The 21505-nt window shown below is 42.7% G+C and overlaps 1 protein-coding gene across 8 annotated transcripts in view; it reads left to right on the plus strand.

Annotated features, from left to right (window-relative positions):
- Positions 1-21505, plus strand: part of HHAT (hedgehog acyltransferase) — a 340331-nt gene that overhangs the window by 223321 nt on the left and 95505 nt on the right. For 6 of the 8 annotated variants that reach the window (XR_005361890.1, XM_038542061.1, XM_038542057.1 and 3 more), the window contains one exon: positions 10071-10272. Coding sequence is in view for 6 of the 8 variants with exons in the window: in XM_038542061.1 (XP_038397989.1) it covers positions 10071-10272 (202 nt within the window). In the remaining 2 variants the exon portion in view is untranslated. The remainder of the gene's footprint in view (positions 1-10070; positions 10273-21505) is intronic. The other 2 variants (XR_005361891.1, XM_038542058.1) reach the window with 1 other exon arrangement.

Genomic DNA, 21505 nt, shown 5'->3' on the forward strand with positions numbered 1-21505 from the left:
TTACCATGGGATCTTTCGAATAAGCAGTGTCATCTGGGCAGCCTCTCACTGCATTAAGGGAAAAATGCTTATTGGGGCATTGTTTTCCGGGCATGAGACGATGTTCTTGCTTTGTTTCCGTAAATGTTGTGCTAGCGTGGTTGTGTTGGATGCTGCTACAGATTTATTGCCATTCGTACCCAAACCCAAGCATTATCAGTTTTCCTTTCCAGAGCCCAGCCTTAAAAGGTATCATGCCTGATAGGGATTATGGATCATAATTATGATAAATGAGAGACAGTTGAAACAGTTCTGTCAGAGCTGATTTGTCAGAGTGCTGACTTCAGTCCAGAGAGGGAGTAGCCTCATTATTACTACCAGCAGCCATTTTGCTTTGATTATTTTTTGAAAATCACTCCGGTGCCTGAGACCTTTCTTTTTCTTCTTCCTGAAAACAGTCTCAAATCGCATTGTTTTTAAAATGGTGCCTGTGTGATATCCGCTGGCATTTTTTCTTCCACTTTTCTCCTTTCTGAGCATTAAGCCCCATGTATGGCCACCCCAGATGAGCATTTTTATTACCAATGGGCTGTTACTCTTTAAGAAGGTCAAGAATATAAGTGTCTGAATTGGCAAAGAAGATAGATTGGTGGGTGGAAATTTGCTACCAGGAAAGGATTCATCACCTTGACTCAGGATTCCCTGCAGGCTTCCTTCAGATAACCCTTTCCTCATGCATTTCACATTAATTCACAAGTTAGCTTTATGGCAGCAGGGAGGTGGAGAAATGGGAAACTCAGAAGCATAAGCTCATAATTCAGGCAGTCCATGTCTTGAAAATCCATTAGAAAAGATAGATCCTCTCTTTTTAGCAGAAACCAGTAGCAAAACAGCATGCCATTTTGATTGATCATTCTAGAACATTCATGTTCTAAGCTATAGAGACCTCACCCCCTAGTTCTCCATTAGCCCTTTTCTTGATTGTAAACCAAGGCCCAGGGAAGGAACCAGCACTGAAGTCCATGACTGTGACTTACCCATCCAGACTCCCACCCTTCTCTATGCTCTAAGGTAGAGTGTATGGGCTCGTTCATTAATCTACTTCCTACAGTGGTCTTGACCCTTCAGCTCAGTACTTCTCTTATAGCCAAAATATGCGTTGGACTTGGAAGTGACATTCATGACAGAGGAAGAGATATTATCAAAAAGTTGAAGGATTAAAGCCACGCTCCTGTTGGCCTCGAGAACACCCTCCTCTCACAGATACCTAACACTGATGGGCATGTCCATGGTTTTATTTGAAGCTTTTAAAGTTAACACCACAAATCTTAAACCTCCCAGTTTGGGTGCTTTAATTTTAAAAACATTCAACACATTGGGGCACCTGGGTTGCTCAATTGGTTAAGTGTCCCAACTCTTGGTTTCGGCTCAGGTCACCATCTCAGGGTTGTGAGATCGAGCCCAGCATTGGGCTCCAAGCTCAGTGTGGAGTCTGCTTGAGTTTCTCTCTCCCTGTCCCTCTGCACCCCCCTCTAAAAATCTTTTTTAAAAAACCATTTAACACTGAAGTTTTGCTTTTTGGTTAAATCTCCCTTTTCTTTTGGGTAGCTCTGGCAGCTTCCTGGGGAAGTTGGAGTTGGCACACGTTCCACTTCTCAGTCCCTGCCAACTGTCCCCTGGCTCAGGCCACCTCCTGTTGGTATCTGTGATTTAGTCTGACTTTTTAAATGTTACTCTGCAAAACCCACAGCACCTTAGAGGACAGTGTGGCAGCAGACGTGAATGATGACATTTACTTATGAAGCCATACATTCTAACTGGAGAATCATCTTTTGTTTAGAGAGTACAGTCAAAGAAAAGAAGAAATGGAAGGAAGGTGAATCAGGGAAATGAGGAGGATGAAGGAAAGAAGGAAGTTAGTTGGTCAGGACTTAGTGAGCACCCCTGAATTCAGAGTCAACAAGTCTAAGGAAATTAGGCCACGGTGAATACATGAATTCTGAAGAGATGGAGAATCCGAGGGCCACCAGCATTCTGTGAGATTGGCAGGGGAAATTTTCCTTGATGTGAATGTTGAACCCATTTTGAAAATGGGTGACAGTGATAGCCAGGGGTCTTCCGTGGTGGGGGAAAGGCTGGCATGGTCAGAGGGCCCAGACTTATATGAGAATGAAGTTCACTGGCTGGAGTGGGAAATCTATTTTGGAAACTCAGAAGGTGGCGTTGGTGGCAGAGGAGGGAGCCAATTGGAGAATGACTTTGTAAAATCCAAACAGGTAGGTTTTAGTTTAGGACATAATACGATGGGAATCCATTGTAGGCAGGACTCCTTGAAGACAAGGACTTGGCTGCCATTGTCAGACACTATGCTCCCCAAGGACACAGAAGTTGCAACTTCTTTTCCTTAGCTGTTAATTTTTGTTTTGGCCTGAATAACCAACCAACTGGACTTTATGTGTAAGATATACCGTGTTGCTATGGGAATATAGACTATGTACCAGCCAGGGACCGTGGGCCCTGCCTCTGTGGGGCCCTGTCTAACACGACTGTCTCCAAATCATTACACCATAAACCCAGATGGAGAATGAAATGCTTCATCCGTCCGTTAGGTATTTCTTTATTGCACTTGTCTTCAGAGCACTTTGTTCTAGAGACCCTCAAGGCATTGTACTAATGCAGCAACTTTTGGGTTGTACAAGTTCATTTTTATAGTGAACATTACCCTAACAGTCATGATCCATAAGTTAGAAGATTACACCAGCAGGGTGGCACTGGATAGGATGCAGGTGAGAGGCAGAGACCAAAAGGAAGCATATGAGAGAACTAGAACAATTGCTTATGAGAGGAGTCATGTGCCCGGGACTGTTGTAATTTTGATCCAGGGCTTGAGATACGCTGATGAAGCAAAAGTGGGGAAATGTGTTAGGAGCGGAGGAAGATGGCATCTTTCCCCTCAACCCTTTCCCTGCAACTGTGAGATGGAGAATCCTACAGACCCACACCATGCAGACATCTGGGTTTGCCCCTTCTCGTCTGACTTTCCATACACCCCTCCTTTTCATCTGGCCCAGGGAAGCTTATAGATGCTTTTAGCATCCTCTTGGGAGGAAGGTGGGGAGACAGGCAGGCAGCCAGGAGATCTTGGTGGTTATTAAACTGAGGCTCAAGAACCTTTTTATTAGTGATTAGACTCAGCTCCATAGCACTAAAGAGTATAAAATCCCACTCTGTCTCCTCTGCTCAAATCTCCAAAGAATCTCTTTTATATTGTGTTTATTTATAACCCAAAATAGACATAGGCCCCAGAGCCAAGGCTTCAATGTGCTTATAAGCAGAAGAGGAGTGGAAACTCCATGGAGGGAAATAGCATGTACCCCTGTCTGTGGTCACCTCCACCTGGGCCTTTACTTCCTCCATTTGTGACTGGAAGTTAGTTTTGAAGTATTGCATGTTGTTTTAGTTCCAGTCTGAGAATTGTAGTGCTGCAAAGACTCCTGTATTACAGAGGCTTGAACTTTCTGGAGCGTTACCAGGCTGCTTTAAACTGGTTGAATAAGTAAACTATAAAAGCCACTTTCTTTAAGCCCTGCCCACCCAGTAGTCACCCATTATAGGGAAAGAATTTGGTCAGGTGGCTCTTGTTCTTGGTAGGTCAAGGGGGAGCTGAGTGGAAGGCCAGCAGTGATTTGAAAGTGAAATGTTGGTGATGGACCAAGTTGTAGGGGCCACTGTACCCTGACACACCCACATACCCTCTACAGGTTCCTCTAGCCAATGTCAGATGTTTGCAGAACAGACGACCTCCATCTGGGCTAGCTATAAGCAACAGGTCTGCATGGGGGGATGTTGAATCTACAGTTTAGACCCTCAAGCACCAAGCAACTTGGTTCTGATCACGGCATATTTTAGTCTAATGGTTTTAAGTAAAGAACATCTCTGAGCAAGCAGGACAGAGGTGTTGGCACCTTCAAATACTTATAGAATGGGATCCCTGGGCGGCGCAGTGGTTTAGCGCCTGCCTTTGGCCCAGGGCGCGATCCTGGAGACCTGGGATCGAATCCCACGTCGGGTTCCCGGTGCATGGAGCCTGCTTCTCCCTCTGCCTGTGTCTCTGCCTCTCTCCGTCTCTCTCTGACTATCATAAATAAATAAAAATTAAAAAAAAATAAAATAAATGCCATCATCTTTAAAAAAAAAAAAACAAATACTTATAGAAGATAGAGGAAAGGCATCTGATTATTATGACAATGGCGTTTCGTTTTTTCCTGAATGCAAGTGCAGTGCTGCTGGCTCATTATTAGTAAGCATGCATCCTCCTATTCATATGGGGTGTTGACATCTCCAAACTCCTTACACATAGATTGTTTCCTCTGATCTTCATAGCAGCTCACACCCAAAGAAGGTTTTAGTGCTTTCAGAGTATGGTCAACGTACACACTTATGCTTAGCAGGCCAGACTGACAAGCTCAAGGTTATAGAGATTGGTAAGTGGCAGAGCAGGACCAAGGACACATCTCCAGGTGGCCAGCACAGGTCTCCTAAACCCAGTTTGCTGCGGTTGGTACTTGGACTGTGTTCTGCTGATGAGGAAGGCTGGGCTGAGCCATTCATTCTCTTGTCAACTGCTTCCACAGGGAGGAGGTAGAGATCTGGGGGACCTAGAGTTTGGGTTTTAGTCTGTGAAGGTAGAGCTGAATGCTTCTCTAGGATAGACGCTAGAAGCTTGAGTTTATCAGCACAGCACCCCAACCCACTCAGCTACTGACTTTGTGGAACGAAAAGATTAATTTAAAAAAAAATGTTGGCATCTAATTACATGAACCTGGAAGTTTAAATGTAGACTAAATATAGCTGGAGTTTAATCTCTATTTTATAAATTCTGCAATGTTCTGTTGCCAAATAGGACATAGCATTTTTTAATAAGCAATTTTTTCAGAGTTGCATATAAAACTTACAGCCAGCATCTCTCAGTAAAAGAGCTGAGAATTAGCCCATATCAAAATGTGCCCTCTGCTTTGAAAGTGGACCTCTTTTAGCCTTCTGGAGATGATAAAGTCTAGAGTTGCCCATTAACCAACTGCTGGTTTTTACTTATTAAAATTCCATTATGATCTGTACTGGACAGAGTGATTTCTTTACTGCGTGCATCTTCTTTAGAAAGCTTTTTTATAAGCAGATCTATAGCTTCCTTTGTGAGAGCTAAACACGAGGTCCTTGTCCACTACCTAGATTGGGCTATGGGAGAGAAAACACAAATATGGGCCAGGGTCAGGCCAGGGTCAGGTCAGGGATTATTGCCCTGGAGCTGAGTTTAGGAGAGCCTGGCCAGCTCTGCAAAAATCTCTAAGCAGGAGCCCCTCTTAGAGCCCAGGTGAAGCCAAGGTGAGGTCACCTCACCAACAAGGTAACACAACCAGAAGTCTTGCCCTTCCCCACTACTAAAGGGTCTAGTCTTTACAAGTTAGTACTTGTCATCTGTGAGGTCTCCTGAAGTTAAGACAGGTCTAGTGGTTTGGAGTCACATGGTTTTGATTCTGATAGGGGAAGGGGGATTACAAAGTGTACAGAGACTTCAGGGTCCTTCAAGTGTCTGTATTCTTTAGGAATGGGTGTCCTCTGAAGTTTCTCCCAGTAACTGGGGCACGACCCTACAATCCCCCTTTAGTTCCTAATTACTGTGGCATGGTAACAATTTATCACAGGCTTAAAAGCTGTTGAAGGCTATGAAAATTATGTTGCTAGGTACATAGATACTGTTGAATAGGAACTATGTAATAACATATGCACATGTGTGTACACACATCACACATCTAGCACTTCCAGAAAGAAGCTGACAACTTAGTCGAAATGACAATGTAATAGAGAAGACATCTTTTGATGAGTAACTGTTCAGTCAGGGGTACAAACAGTAGGTGCTCTGGGTTAAATCGAGAGTGGGAATATTCAAGAGACTTCTGGAAGGAGATAGAAAATCAGCTAAATTTTTAGGCTGAATAGGAGTTGGAAAACCAGAGAGGCTGGAGGGTGTGAACATGGTAGGACCAAAGGCGTGGAGGTGCAAAAGCCCCATTTGTTCAGGATTTCATGATTTGCCAAGAGAACCAGTGGAAAGTAAAGATGGAAAAATATGGCAGAGCTGGAAAGGATGTGAGCCACTGCCTGCCCCAGCCCTGCCAAGCAATAGGTAATTGAAGACTGGGACCCTGCAATCCCACCTCGCCTCATTCCACGGATGAGTAACACCAAGGCATTCGTTATCCTAGGTCCCTTATCCTCTTACCCCAAGGGGGTCTGGGATTAGTCCTCAGCAAAGAGTTTGAAGGTAACATGCCAGGCTGAGGAGCTGTTGTGTAGGTCCTGGGAAAAGGGAGTGTTGTGGTTTTAGGATGAATGTCTTTACCACATGGATTCTCCGCATCCCTCCCCCCATCTGTAGGATGCTATTTCACGGTGGATCTGAGAGAGATGCACATCTTCTTCTCCTTTCACATACTCAGCAACAGCCCCCCAGCCCCCGCCAACCATTGACTTCTTAAACCCCACTTCTTTTGTAGTCAGACATCTGCAGGATGCCAGCCTGGTCAGGATAGCACGTATTATCTGCTTGTGGGACAGAAGGAAACTCATTAGTCTGTTTAAAATTTGTACTTACACCTCTGGAGTTCTGGCCCAGTGCTCCTTGGCCCAAGCTCCTTTGTAAATACTAAGCATCTTTCTCCCCAGCAAGATTCCTTCCCTACAAAGGACATTTCTTCAGTTAGTAAAATGCTGGTGAATGTTTTTGTGGAGGCACCTTTGAAGATTTGGTTAAATAAGAGGAACATATCACCAAGAAATGCTTCTTTTACCCACCCCCCCAAAAAAAGGCATAATAAGTCATAGGTCTTGGAGTTCTGAAACCAGAGCATTCTAGGTTCAGATTTCACCTCTCCTGCATGTATACCAGGCCTAGTCATTAGTTCCTTGCTAGGTTGTTGTAATGATTAGAAGTAGTATACATAAAGCATCTGGCTCACGGACACTAAGTAAAGGGCAGACGTTATTAATAACATCTCCATTTTATAGAAGTTCCTCCTCGTGAGTTGGGGGTTTGCTATGTTGTGCTGATTCCGTGAGATGGTTTTAAATTAAGAAGGCGGCTGCGGGTGGATGCTAACTCCTTCAAGCAGCATTCTCTGCAAGCAGTGACCACATGAGGCTGCCTGGCAGGGGCAGGCCCTGTGCAGACTCAAGCTCACAGTCACTGACAAGAAAAATCTTTTTATTTTTTACTTTGCTGAGAAGGTGATACTGAAAGCTTTCTTCCTTTGGGAAATCAATTTCACTGTGCTGTGGATCTCGGGAAGTGGGGTCATACTACTGCTTTTCTAAAAGAGAGACATATTTCTGTTTTTATTAATCACGGAGCTGACACAAGACTGGTAGGATTTGTAAAAGAAAATAACTTGTTTACTCTCCTTTTTGATGCACCCTCTGCCTTCCAGAAGTTAGGAGTGAAGAAGGGATTTTTATAATCTCCCAGTCCGGAAGCCATACCCTCTTTAGGCTTAAAATAAGCAGCCTCGTGTCCTTGGAGCCCTGCTGTATCTGAATTTCAGGAATAAAAGGAATTCTCAGATTTGTGTCGGCTGTCATTTGGAAGGCAAAGTTACAAAGCCCACTATTGCCAAGAGTCCCTAAAATAGCCGTGCATGTAATTATGGGGCTAGACACTGCCTTGTCAGAAGCGTGAGAACGTGTCCTTTGAGTTGAATCCATTGGTGTGGATGGTGAGAGGCTTTTATTCTACGCTGGATTTCCTGACATGTAGAGCACAGCTCACCTTCACATAGTGAGATGCAATAAAAAGGTCAACAAGAAATAGTTATGTTGGGTGAGAAGAGTGTTGGTATTAATGTTACCTGGTTTTATAAAATTATGTGCACAGTTTCTGTCAACAGTAGCCATTCCTCCTACTTCTGAATTTGAACACCTGTTTCCCTCTCTCCCTCCCTCTACCCCCCTACATATTTACATATATATGCATCTGTATTTATATCTGTCTACATCTATATCTGCATCTGCATGCGACCTTCTTACACACACCATTGTACGAAGTGAAGTGCAGCCTCGTGGAGTGCCGTGGTGGGGCAGCAGCTCCCTCCACGCAGGTGGGAGGCTGTAGAGAATTGGGGCCCAGTTTTTGCTTCTGCTGAGTGTTCTGCACCAATAACCAAGCCGCCTCTAGGGGGCAGCAGAACATCAATGAAAACTACCGCGCCTGGGGTTGTCAGGCTTTTCTGGCTCCTTGTCCAGGCGCTTCTAGGTCCAGGATGCAGCAGCCAACCTCCTCCCCCCTTTCCCAGCAGAATGAATCCTCTTGGGCTTGCCCAGCTAGGGTCCGCTTGCCTCCACTCATTTCCTTCTTCTCCAGACTCTTACACTCTCCTCGTCTACTTTATACCATGTCATCGAGCTTAATGCCAGGACACGTTTGCTATTGTTTCACAAACAGCTATACCTGTCCTTTTTGGCAGGAACAATGTTTTTATATCTCTGTGTTTCCCATAATGCCAGGCCTGCCCCGGAGGCTGCAGTAAATGCTTGACAGCAGATGGAGAATCCGGTAATCTGTAGTGAGTGCTTGATACATTTTTGCTAATTTAGTTGTCAAGATGGTCTTGTTCTTGCACAAGAGAAGGCATTTGATTTGCTTTACCTATTTCTGAAATGGCTACCTTCCCACGTGCTTTCTGGTTTGTTTTAGATGGGAGTGTAAGATGTAGGTGTAGTGGAAAGCATTAACTTTGGTGCCACAGTTGCAGGTGTGCATCGAGGCTCTTCCCCTTCCTGGTCATGTGCCTTGCTCAAGTTCACTCCTCAGCCTCGGTTTTCTCACCTACAAAATGGGCCTGTTTAAGCTGATCATATAATTTTACCTAAACTGGGGCACATTTGAGAGTGAAGGAGGATATTTAAAAATACCTATCCTATAGTTTTTTAAAAAAATATTTATTGACTGAGGAGTGGTTTCCATTTTTATTTTTTTGACTTGTCTGTAAAATTAGTCTATTCAAAAATGGTTCTCAAAATAGCATTCCCTACAAAATAGTAAGATAATATATAAACAGGACAGATTGTAAACTGGTTGGCACACTGGAACAGCAGGTGTAAACCATATGGTGCTTCAAGGAATCGAACCAAGCAATGTGTGTAAAGTGTGTAGTGCTGTGCCTGGAACACACTACGTATCCAGGAAATGATGATTACATTTTTCCTTCCTGGAAGAAGGTTGGACAAAAAAGCACTCACCATAGACCAGCGGCCTATGGAGTTTTTTAAAAGGCTGCTGCCAGGAGGATATGCTCCTACCTCTCCAGATTCTACCGGGCCAAGGTGTGAATTTTGTCCAACCCCAGCTGGGAAATACCCATTGAAGAAGATGGTCCCACTTATATGTAGTCAGATGGCTGCCTCAGCAGTGGAGAGCATGTCCCCTGGGACGCTGTGCATTTTGGTTAATAATCTGGTTGACCTGTGAACCCAGAACTCTTCTCTTCACTTGTGAAGTCACTACTCCTTCTGGGCACCTTGCCTGGAAAGCTGCTGGAGCAACGGGTCTTGGCAACCTGTGTTCTGCACCCCGCTCCTGTTATTTAGGAGCTTGATTGTGCTCAAATATTGGGCTTACCATAAACATAATAGTTTGAGCTGTAAAATATATACCTGTCTTGATGGTTGGTGTCCCCATGTAACTGGAAGCTTAATTGCCGTTCTGTGCTTGGGTTTCCAGGGTTGGGCACACCCCTTTTAGCAACTGTAAATTTATGACTCCTCACCTTGCCTCGCGTAAGTGTTATTTTGCTCTGGTAATGAGAGCTGTGGAGCCTGTGTGTGCTCCTGTGACCCAAAGCCCCTCAGAACCGAGGCTTGTGTTTCTGCTGGTTTCTCGTGTGTTGGAGAATTCAAGGAGTGCTCTTTGGCCTCCTGGAGTTAGGGAAGGATCTTCACGTGGTCACTCTCAATGTGTGACAGGAGAATCAAGGGCAGGTGCAGGTGGTAGTGAAGGGACAGCCCACTGCATGGCTCCTAATAGCTTCTTCTTTCTCTAGGTATGTGTACATTCCGGTAGGCGGGTCCCAGCATGGCCTGCTGGGGACACTGTTTTCCACCGCTGTGACGTTTGCATTTGTGAGCTTCTGGCATGGTGGCTATGACTACCTCTGGTGCTGGGCAGCACTCAACTGGCTGGGAGTCACCGTGGAGAATGTAGTCCAGAGGCTTGTGCGAACCCCGTGCATCCAGGACAGCGTGGTGAGCAGGGTCCTTGCTCCTTTGGTGGGGGACAGCTGAGCTAGGTGGGTTAGGTTTGGGAAGGAAAGTGGTCATCAGATTTCACCCCCAATGTGGGCCATTCCTGCCAGATTGATTCAAAGAGCATGTGCCCAGAGGTAGCAGGTTTTTTTTTCACATAAGTGTTTTAACTCTAAAAGCAATGCATGCCTATCATATAAAACTAAGAAGATTCACCCAAGAGGAAAAGAAAAATACCTCTTCAACAAAAGCCATTACTCACAACTATTCTAACTTTTTTTTCTTTATGCACACATGTATAATATTTAAAACAAATGCTATTATTCCAGAGATATAATTATATCGGCACCGCCTTTCTATGTCACCAAACCCATTTCTAACAACCCATTTTAATGGCTACGTAGAATTCTATTATGTGGCTATGCCATCATTTATTTCATTAATCTCCTGCTATTGGCAATCATGTCATTCAAATTTTTTGCAGTTGTCAATCAAAATTGAGATGAGTATCATAACCAGGATGAATTCTCGTATGTAAAATTGCTAACTTAAAGGTTTTTCTCACCTTTTTTGCGGGCATACTGCTTAACTCTTCCTTAACTGCCGTGCAGACAAGGTGTGCAAATTTACATTCCTACCAACAAGTGCATGAGGATGCCCTTGCCAATACTGAGTAGTCAGCACTACTGTATTTTTAATATTGGCTAATTTTATAGGGATTGTTACTATCGCATAAAAAACAGCTAAGTGCTTAAGACACATTCCAATTCCACAGGAAAATGATTTGGAAAATGAGGCACTTTACACACATATTTTACACAGATGTTTAACATAGAAGAAGTGATATACAGTGTATTAGAATCTTGTAGGAAATCATCAGTTCTGAATATGCAGCAGTATTCTGATAACCCCGAAAAAAGTGGCTAAAAAGAAATATGCTGTCATCAGTGTTCACGGCAGGCAATAAAACACAAGAAATCTACTGAGCAGTGATTAATGTGCCTAAACTCCCCCAGTATATGGAACTAACGCAAATATATTTCAGAAACCCAACACCACCAAATAGAATACGTTTGGGTTTTTTCTTATACAGTTATAGCAAAAGTGGACAGTTATTTCAATAAAAACTGACACAAAGCACATAGAAAAATAACACATCTAAAGGAATTTAAATATGCTCATGTATGTTTAAAGATAAATATTTTATTCAGTAGTAGTACCCAGCAATCAGCAGGAAAGAAATGTCAGTGAATCCTAATAGAGAATGGAATTTCAATGAAAGTCATGGTGTTGGAACCCAAAGAAAAACCATAAAAGGTGGTAGCATCAAGGTTTCAATCTCTGTCTTCAAATCTGAAAGTCTTTCACACTGAAACCCAATTATGATCTGTGAAAGCCAGAGAATTCTTTCCAGCGTAGGCTAAGGCCCTGTAACACATCTCCCTGCTCCTTCACAAAGGGTCTAAAATTAACCTTGAACTTAATGCTACACACTGCTCTGTAGATTGTGAGCCATGGCTTATGTTATTGATGAATTTTTAAAGTCCAAAGTTAAAGGAGTAACCCAAACCGTGCTGTGTAGCCTATGGCTTGTTAATTTTGGTTAAAAATGAAGACACTTACAGGATGAAGCGCTTGAATGTCTACTCTGCTTTTTCACAGCTCATTCTAGGCCCCTCACATGTTTACCTCATTTGAGCTCCCGTCCACAAGTCAGACACCTAAGTGTGTGGTAATTTTTGAGTATGCAGTTTTTGGTAAGATGTATGCCTTGTGTATATTATGAATGTGGTATATAGTAGGCATATTTACTGCGCAAGAACATATTTTGTAAAACCTGTTATATCACCTTCCATCCTGACAGCTTGGGCGTTGGTTATGGCTGTGTAGATGAAGAGCTCCTTAAGTATGAGATCAGGATTCCATTGCTATTTCTATCCCCAATGGTTAGCTCAGTGTCTGAGTTAGCCACAGTGTTAAGTCAGTGCGCAGTTGGGTTGATTCTTTAGTTGTTCTTCCACTTGTCCACCCAGAGACTACCCCCTACCCCACCCCACCCAATTACTCTGTTTCTTACACAGTTCAGCATAGATCCTGGTTTCTTTCAGAAAAATAGGACTGGCATTCCAGATTTGTGGGACCTTTTGAATAAACTGTTTCCCCACCTTGGTTACTCTCCTTCTTTTCATGAATCCAGTCCCCATTCTTTTGTCAAAATCCAAATGAAGACTTAATGCCTCCTTAGTACCTAAATTCCTCTGACGTTAATTTCCACAATTGATCTGATAGTATCCTTACAATATGAGTTTACCCACTGGCTGCTCATACACTCTCTCCATGGCTTTCATCCTTCATCTGTTTTTTTGTTTTGTTTTGTTTTTTTTTTTTTTTTTTTTAAAGATAGATTGGAAGATACCTGAGGATGGTCATATCTTTTCCTGTATCTTTTTCATCTTCATCCTCAAAGCTTTGTCTCAAGCACAAAGTACACTAGGATGTCTCAGTGTTGATAGAATGGCAGTTGAACATTCATCAGAAGATTAATCAGAGCCAAGTGTTGTAGGAGGCCTTCTGATGTTCTAGGCAGGGCTGTCCAATCGAACCTTCTGCAGGAAAGGAAATGACCAATACAGGAGTCACAAACCACATTGAGCCCTTGAAATGTGGCTAGTGTTACCAAGAAACTTTTTAAATTTATGTAGTTTTAATTAATTTGAATCTAAGCAGTTGCCATGTGGCCAGGGGCTTCCATTTTGAGCACTGCAATTCTAGAACATACCTCCATCTAGAAAAAAATTAAAAGAATGTAGAGTGTGACTATAATTTTAAGTGATGTTCATTAATAATGCAGTACCTTGTATATCCAATGGCTACTGAACTGTTCCTCTCGTGTATGTCACGGATATCTCAAACTGAACTCATGTACCCCTCCCTGAATAATTCCACCTAGCTCCTGATTTCCTTTAGCATTCTCTATTTCTAGAAAAGTCATCCTCTATCTACTCAAGGCCAAAACCATCAAGTTTCCCTTTGTACTCTCTCCTCCTCAGTTCTACCTGTATGATCTATATTTTATTTCCTAGGTAGTTCTTAATTTTTAAAAATTGTTTCCATTTCTGCTAACTCACCCTAATCTAACTCTTCTTATTTCTTGCCTGGTCTACCAAATAGTTTCTAACTAGTCTCCCTGCCTCCATGTTTGCCTTCTTCGATTCATTATCCTCATAGGGCTGAGTGATGTTTCTCAATAAAAACCTAACCATATTGTTATCCTTCTTAAAATCCTCAGTGGTATCCCATTATTTTAGGACCAAGCCCATAATATTTAAGAGGACCCATGAGGCTCTCTGCCTGGTCTTGAAACGTCTCCCTATCCTCTCTGCTCCCCCCCCCCCCCCCACACACACTTCCCACTCTGTTTTTCCTTCTCTTCATTCGCACGCTTGGCCCCTCTAGCCTCTGCTCCCCCGCCCCACACACACAGGCTTGCCCATCTCCTAGGATGCTCTCTCTCTTCTCCCTCCACCTCTGTTCATCCTTCAGATGGCAGTTTGAGTGACACCTTGTTTGTGTGTCTCATGTTGACCCTGCTGCCCACCCCCCACCCCCAAGTCAGTCAGGTCCTGATTAATAACTCATCTTGGGCACCTTGTAGGTGATCTCTTCTGTTGTACTTACCATAGTTGCAGTGAAATAGTTTTATGCAATAACTTGCTTAATCCTTATCTCTTTCACTGAGCTGTAAGCCTCATGAAGTCAGAGATGTTTCCTTGGCATGTATCACAATACCTGGCACAGAGTCAGCAGGCAGTAAATACTTGTTAAATGAATGAATGAAGATTTTCTGACTTCACTGAGGGCAGTATAAGAGGAAGTCGGCTCATATAGCTGCATGAGGACTATAGATTGACTATTGGAAGAACTTCCTAAGGCTGAGGCTTGTTGAGCATTACACAGGGAGATCAATTTTTTTTTCCACAGCAACATAGATAGTAATTGATCTAGTGATGGCAAAATGCTCAGTGAACAAAACATACATAGGAAAGAATGGGATGGGGAGGAATTAGCCTGTCTGGTACCCTGCTGCTTTATCGGAAGGGGCGGGGATTATTCCTTGTGGCTCACTAGGGCAGAGCTGTAGGAAGCTGACAAAAGGTACTTTCATGAAGTTCCCAAGCCAGGTGGGCAAAGAGGAAAGAGGAGTGACTTCTGAAGCAACACGCTTTTTCTATGAGCACTCTCTCGGGGGGCTAGAATTTGTGTTCAGCATTGAAATCTTTTAATAAATGGAAACATTTTGAAGCATCGGTAGAATGACATTACTTCTTGCCAATTCTCTGTGTGTTCTCTCCTTTGAAGGAAGATACCTTCAGGCTGCTTGTCAGTTATTGCTACAAAAGGAGAATCGACATCTCAAGCAGTTCACCCACCCCAACCTCTGATGTTCTTTTCATTGAATAATTTCAATATGTCCTCCTCCCCCAGCCCTTGTCTCCTCTCTTTGCCCCTGAAAGTATCCTGTTGAGCTGATTTATATCGTTTCTGAAGCAGTAAAATTTCTATTTATAGACTTATTGAGGAAAGGTGCCTCCAGTGACAATCAGAGGGTCAGTCCAATGGTTCTGGGAGGGATCTGAGGCTCTTGGTGTGTCAGAAAGAGTGCAAAGACCATGGCTCTGTGGCGACATCCATTCAGTTTATCTGCTATATTGGTCAGTTTGACTTTGAAGACATAGGTACAAAAATCCCATGAGTTTGAGAGATCAGTCAATTTAAAATTGATCAGTCAATTGTTAAGAGTTATCGACATGATCCAACCAATGCTTACTTAGTTCTCTGGAATCCTAACCCACCAATTAGTAGGATATGCATGTCAGTTGGCCTGATAAGAAAAGCTTTCACTTGAGGTCAGTGACTCCAGCCCCAGCTAACTCACTGAAGGATTACAAAGCAAACTAGTCTAAGAAGAGTAGTTCTGTTTGACAATGACTCATGATCTATTTCTCTACTGCTTGGCTTGATTCAACAAATGGAGATCAAGTACTTATTTTAGATAAGCCATTTTCTCAAGACTGGAAGCCTTCCTAGAATTGGCTATTTAGGCAGAATCAGTCTGGTTCTTCATTTCTTAATTTGCTCACTTAGGGAAAAAACATTTTCAGTACCCTATGTGGGAGACACATTGCAGAGCCCTGGGGAACTCTGAGTGAAAGACATGGTCCCTCCCTCCTAATTCCCTCCTGATTCCTTTTCCCTTCCCTTCCCTCCTAATTCCTTTTCCCTTCCTCCCACCTAATTCCTTTTCCCTTCCCTTCCCTCCCTCCCTTTCTTACCTTCTTCTCTCTCTCTCTCTTTCTCATTGCTTCAGTGCCTGTAGTGTACTAGTCTATCATTGTATAATGATAGAGGCTATTATTAGTCAGTTCCCTCCAAGAACAAGGTACTTTGTGTAGCTTCTCAGGATAATCATCTTTGTGGTGTCTGCTTTGGAATAAAGAGGCAATAAAAGCATGGAATGAGAGCTTTTTCTCTATGAATAGTTAAGTGATCTGTATTTAAAAAAAAAACAGTCATTTTCTTCATAAACTTCATGAATACTGATTGGCCTAACCTTCCTAGGCATTGCTTAGAAGAAAGGTCCAGGGTAGAGATAGATATGTGGGAGCATGTAGGTATTTTGGAGCCCTGGATGTGTTTGAGACTTTCCAGAGAGAGTGTAGAAAGAGAAGAAAAGGTGGCGGCCCAGGACTGACTCTGAGGAACACCAACATTTAAAAGTTGGGTGGAAGAGAAGGGGCCAAAAGGAGGAGGAAAATCTAGACAGTAATTTAACAGAAACCAAGAAAAAGAGGGTATTTCAAGGAGGGAGTGGTCAATGGTGGTAATGCCATGGATAAGGTAAGGTGAGGTTAAAGAATGGTTATGTCTCCAGGCCGGGGTGCTAACAGTAGGAGGAAGGAGCCGTGAGGCATCTTCCCAGTTCCATAGGAGACCATGGCCCAGCTGGAGATGCAAGACATGTGCATATCAGTTGAGGACCAGTGTAAGGCATTATGTACAGAGAGACCAGAATGAGTGACGGAGGCAGCCGATGTTCATGAGGCTTGGTGGTGAGTGTGAGCTAAGCTTTTAGGAATGGTTTATTTAAAGAGCTGGGCTTGAGTAGGACTCTGAAGAATGAAGAGTGGGGCTTGGATAGGTCAGTAGAGAGAAGACAGTCATTCCAGGTTGGGAGAATAGAACACGTACAGCCTGAAGTCAGGAATAGGGTTGCCATGGAGGTGAGGAGGCAGACATGATAGCGAGGGGTTATCATTCAGGAGAATGGAGGAAAGGAAGCTAGAGAACCAAATGGTTTCCCATAAAAGGGATTTGAATGCCAAACTTAGAAATATAGAAATGCAAACCATTTAACCAAACAGGAGAGCATTAAATTAACGTATTAATCCCACACATCAAATTAGCCTGTTGTGCCAGCTTGTTAGCACTCACCCGAGTCTCTCCGTCTGGAAAAAGCAATGCATGTTGTTGTGAACAGTGTGTTCCTTGGTGGATGATGACCTGTTGGTGCCCCCTCCACTGTCTCCCACTCCGAAGGATCATTAACGATGCAGGAAGCACACTGTGCAATTCACTGCTTACACATTTTCTTCTCTGTGGGAATCTGAACCTAAGCCTTAACCCCTCTGGTCTGTGAGGTGGAATGTGGCAAATAATTCCATCTTTTAGTCAAATAAGTTCAGCATTTTCACAGGTTCTTTTAAACTTGCCATTAGTGAGTCTGCTGTCTGGGAGAGAGAAGGCTTTGACTTAGAGCCAGTTTCCAGTTATTCATGGCCTGGTGAGCTTCCCCTCACCCCCACCCCGTGGTCTGGCCTGCTCTTGGACTTCTGTGGCCTTCCTCGCCCCTGTCAGGCTCAAGCAAGGAGAAAGCTGCCCTCTCATCATCTCTGCTGTCACGGCCCTCCTGATCTTTCTTCCTGCCAAGTGCACAGTGCAGTGTCTCCACCTTGGGAATTGTAACCTCGGGAAGGGATGTGAAGCCAAAGATGAGATCGATCACTTGAATGTCAGTGGTTGAAACGGGCTTTTTCAGGTGGCTTGTGGGATTAGATTTATTCCTCGAGGGTCCTCGATTCTTGCTTCTATAGCACAGATGAGTGGTGGCTACTCCACTCACAGCCTAGAGCCCAGCAACTCTCTGTAGATGAGCTAAGGAAACAGCAAAATCTTACTGTGTCCGTGCTGAAGCTTTGCATGTGTCTTTCCAAATCTGGCTCTCTTTTCCTCCCAGAAAACCCACTACTGGGGGTAGCAGAGCTTGAGTTTCCAGTGTTCCTATTATCAATAGAATTGGTATCTATCAATAGAAAGATGAAATTAGCCCCTCTTTCCCCAAAATAATATGTGCATACTTAGTGCAACATATTTTTACAATATGTATTTATTTACAATGTGTATTTATGTATCGTGTACAATGAATATTATGTACATATGCTGTAACTGTGCATGGCATATATATGTAGTATATGTATATATATGTATATGTGATATATACATATATATGTGTATATATATGTTTGTGTGTGTTCATTTTTTAAAGCTCTGAGAAGTCAGAGATGTTCAGGACTTTCAAAATATCTCACATTCCTCCCAAGGCCTAGAAATAAACACTGCTTTAAAAAGCCTATGGAGCAGCTGCTGGCCTCATTTGAGATGAGCTGAGTTGGTATCAATGTACTTGTGATTGCCAGGATGTATTGAAACACACAGTTTAAGGGAGCTTTTGATTTTTCCTCTGGTCTCAACCCTATAGTCCACTCCCAGGAGGCTAGAGTAAGTGCTGGAATGGCCACTGTCTATCCCCTGAAGGGGTGGCAGGAAAGAGTATGATAAAAGTGCAGGACATCTATCAAGTTGACTATGCCACCATGGAAAGTAATGATTTTGAAATAATTTCACTGTGAAGAAAGATGGAAAGGAATAAAGAATAATAGACATAACAAAAATTTATTTTTATTTGAAGATATGTTCAGACACAGAGAAGTGCATAGAAGGTTACACACTAAAATGCTAATGATGGTTATTAGCTTTTTACTGATTTGTGATACTATTTTCTTGGGTTTACTCATTTATAATTTCAGCCTTTCGTACAGCAGATATGTGTTGTTTCCTAATTAAAAGTTCTTGAGAGAAAAGGGAACAGGATGGATCCATCCTCAGGAGGCTTTGCTTAGCTGACAGTAAATGCTTGATTCGTGTTAGAAATGGAAGGACTAGACTCACATGGGGCTGTGGTAGCTGCCACTCTTTGCCAGGGAGGAAACTGTACCAGATCCTGCACCAGGATCTTTCACATTTGTTATTTTATTTAAGCATCACAACAACCATGCAGGGCAGGTGTTCCTTGTCTCCATTTTTACAGATGAGGGTGTGTGGTTTGTGTAGAAACACATGGTTAGTTCAATTAGAAAGGAGTTATACATAATTTATTCTAAGCTTCCTTGTTATCAGATAAGAGACGTCTGCTTTGATAAGCCTTATGCACTTGTTCATTCACTTCTGCTCTTCTTGCTGCTTGTGTACATTTGGCATTAGATTTTTTTTTTTTTTAACCAGCAAAAATGGGTTTCTTCGGGAATAACAGAGTTGCAATTCAAGACAAGTAAGCTACGGCAAAACCATTTGACATTAGACTGACATTCCAGCTCTGAGTTCTTGGACAGCTTGTGTTTCAGTTGTGGCTTCACTCTTCTATCCTGTCTATGGAAAAATTGGTCCAAGTGAAGTGGGGATGCTCACAAAAGCACTACCCAATTATGTCATGTGGTTTCAATAGTAGCTTTGTGGGTAAGTACTATCATCATCCCTGCTTTTCAGTGGGAAAGAATGGAAACCCAGAAACTTTAAGAAATATGTGTTCATGGGTCAGAAGTCAGATCTTACTGCAAAGCTTCCTTGAGATAAATGAATCTTTGGTCTCCATTCCTCGTGCACATACGTCCTTCTCCTCAGCAACAGCTTCTAATTCTCTTAGTTGTTTCTGACACCTGCCTCTGCCTTTCTAAAGCATATTCTCTTATTTCCTCACTTATGAATTGTAAATATTAACTGCCTCCTCCCTGAGGTTTTCGCATCTGAGACCCACTCCCGACTTCTTGTTCTAATATAATAGCATCTCTATTTTTGGCTTAAATCAACACTTGATGTTTACCTTATTACCACTATGTTAAGTGTAGCTCACTGCCAAGCCAGTAAATATACTATAATTGAATTTCCTTTTCAGTCAACTGTTTCCCCACCTCAGATTAAGAATCACCTTGCCTCTTTCTCTTTGATTCATAGTTTACTATCACCTCTTCTTTCCAAACTCCCCAGTAAAATTGAAAAATTCCTCAAGAGTGTTTTCCATGTAGTCAGATGTGTTTCGTAGTATGTCTATATCTTCTTTAACTGGAGAACCTCTCCTGAAACCCTTCCATCCTCCTGTCCCATCTGGATCATTTCCCTTTAGATATGCGGTACAGACCTTGTGTTTCCCAAACTGTCTTTATTCTACCCTTACATTTGATTGCTTATCTGAGCATTGAATTTTAAGGTTGAAAGGTAATTCCTCCTAAAAAGTTTGCAGCTCTAATTTGCCTTCTAGTTTTTTGTTTTACTCTTGAGAAATGCCATTTTGTAATCTGTTTTTCTCTCCAAAAAGTTAATGAAAACATCTCTGATATTATGAAATGCCACTGTACCTGCTGTCCCCAAGTTTAGAATCACTCTAATGCAGTTTATTGATTTAAAAAACCCCTGTTGTCACCTTTATTTATCATGGAGGGATGGGGGACAGAGAAAGGGGAAACCCCAGGGTCTGAATGCCCATTACCCAGATTAAAAAAAAATTTTTTTTCTTGTACCCAATGCTCATTATGTCACATGCCCTCCTTAAATGTCCATCATCCAGTTACCCCCTCCCCCACCCTCATTACCTAGATTTTTAATCGACCCTCCTGGTTTCTTTCTCCATGGTTTACTGTTGCCATCTGTGGTATATGGTGCCTCTAATGGCTAGGCCTTCTGGGGATCTGGTGAATGAATGACTCTCCTCTCTTTGATATCTACTATCCAAGTGTCTCCGTGCTGCTAATTCCTTCATCTGCTTTCTATTTGACAAAAATGGATTGCTTATACTCACTTGCTTTTCACTTCTATTCCATTCCTTGCCTGTGGATTTATACCTTTTCAAATGTTTACTTGCTTTTTAATGGGGTTTTGAAGGGAGCAGAGATAGCTAATCTACTGTGTTTAACTGGATGTCAAGAACAGTTTTCTTTGCTGTTGGCCAAATCATTTTGGAATGCTTTACCTGTTCGTCAGTTTTAAAGATTTCATTTTATTTCTTTATTGTTTATTTGAGAGAGAGTGAGAGAGAGAGAACAAGAGAGAGAGTGCATGAGAGCACGAGCAGGGGAAAGGAGGGGCAGAAGGAGAGGGAGAAGCCAACCTCCAGCTGAACAAGGAGGCTGGCTTGGGGCTGGATCCCAGGACCCTGGGATCATGACCTGAGCCGAAGGCAGATGCTTAACTGACTGAGCCAGGCAGGTGCCCCATGTCACTTTTAAATTTTTAAATATCAGGTTTGCTTAGAAACAGGCCTTGCCCTAAGCTCTTGGTTTTGTGTTTGACCAGGATGTAGCTGAGGCCACTCTCACATTTTAGGCTTATTTAATAGTCTCAAGGGACCTCAGTACTACTTAGATAAGGAGGCTCCCAGTGCCATGAACACTGGGTGTGATGGTCATCTAGCTTCTATCTTCCCACCCATATGCCTTGACTCCTTACTTAGGGGATATAGCCAGGGTCTAAGGTCATTAAGTGGAAAGATCCCTAGATTTCCTTTTTTTATTTTTTAATTTATGAAGTCATTCATGATAATATGTTCTTGAAAAAAACAAGAAGACTGGACTCCTTTAAGGCAGTCACCCCTCCCCAACCCCAACAAACACACCTTGTTCTCTTTTCTTCCATGAGCGTTAACTTATTAGCCTTCCACGCATACCTTTACTACTGTGTGTGTGTTATAATAAATATATAAATATTCTAAAAATTGTGCTTTTTTCCGCCTCGTGGTATGTTTTGAAGATGTTTCTATATTAGTGTATGTAGATCTGCATAATTGGACGTGGTATGGATATATAATGTATTTGGCCATTCTTCTGTTGTTGAAATTTTGGGTTGCTTC

This window comes from Canis lupus, chromosome 7 (assembly GCF_011100685.1).
Source record: "Canis lupus familiaris isolate Mischka breed German Shepherd chromosome 7, alternate assembly UU_Cfam_GSD_1.0, whole genome shotgun sequence".
In the NCBI taxonomy this organism is placed as follows: domain Eukaryota; kingdom Metazoa; phylum Chordata; class Mammalia; order Carnivora; family Canidae; genus Canis; species Canis lupus.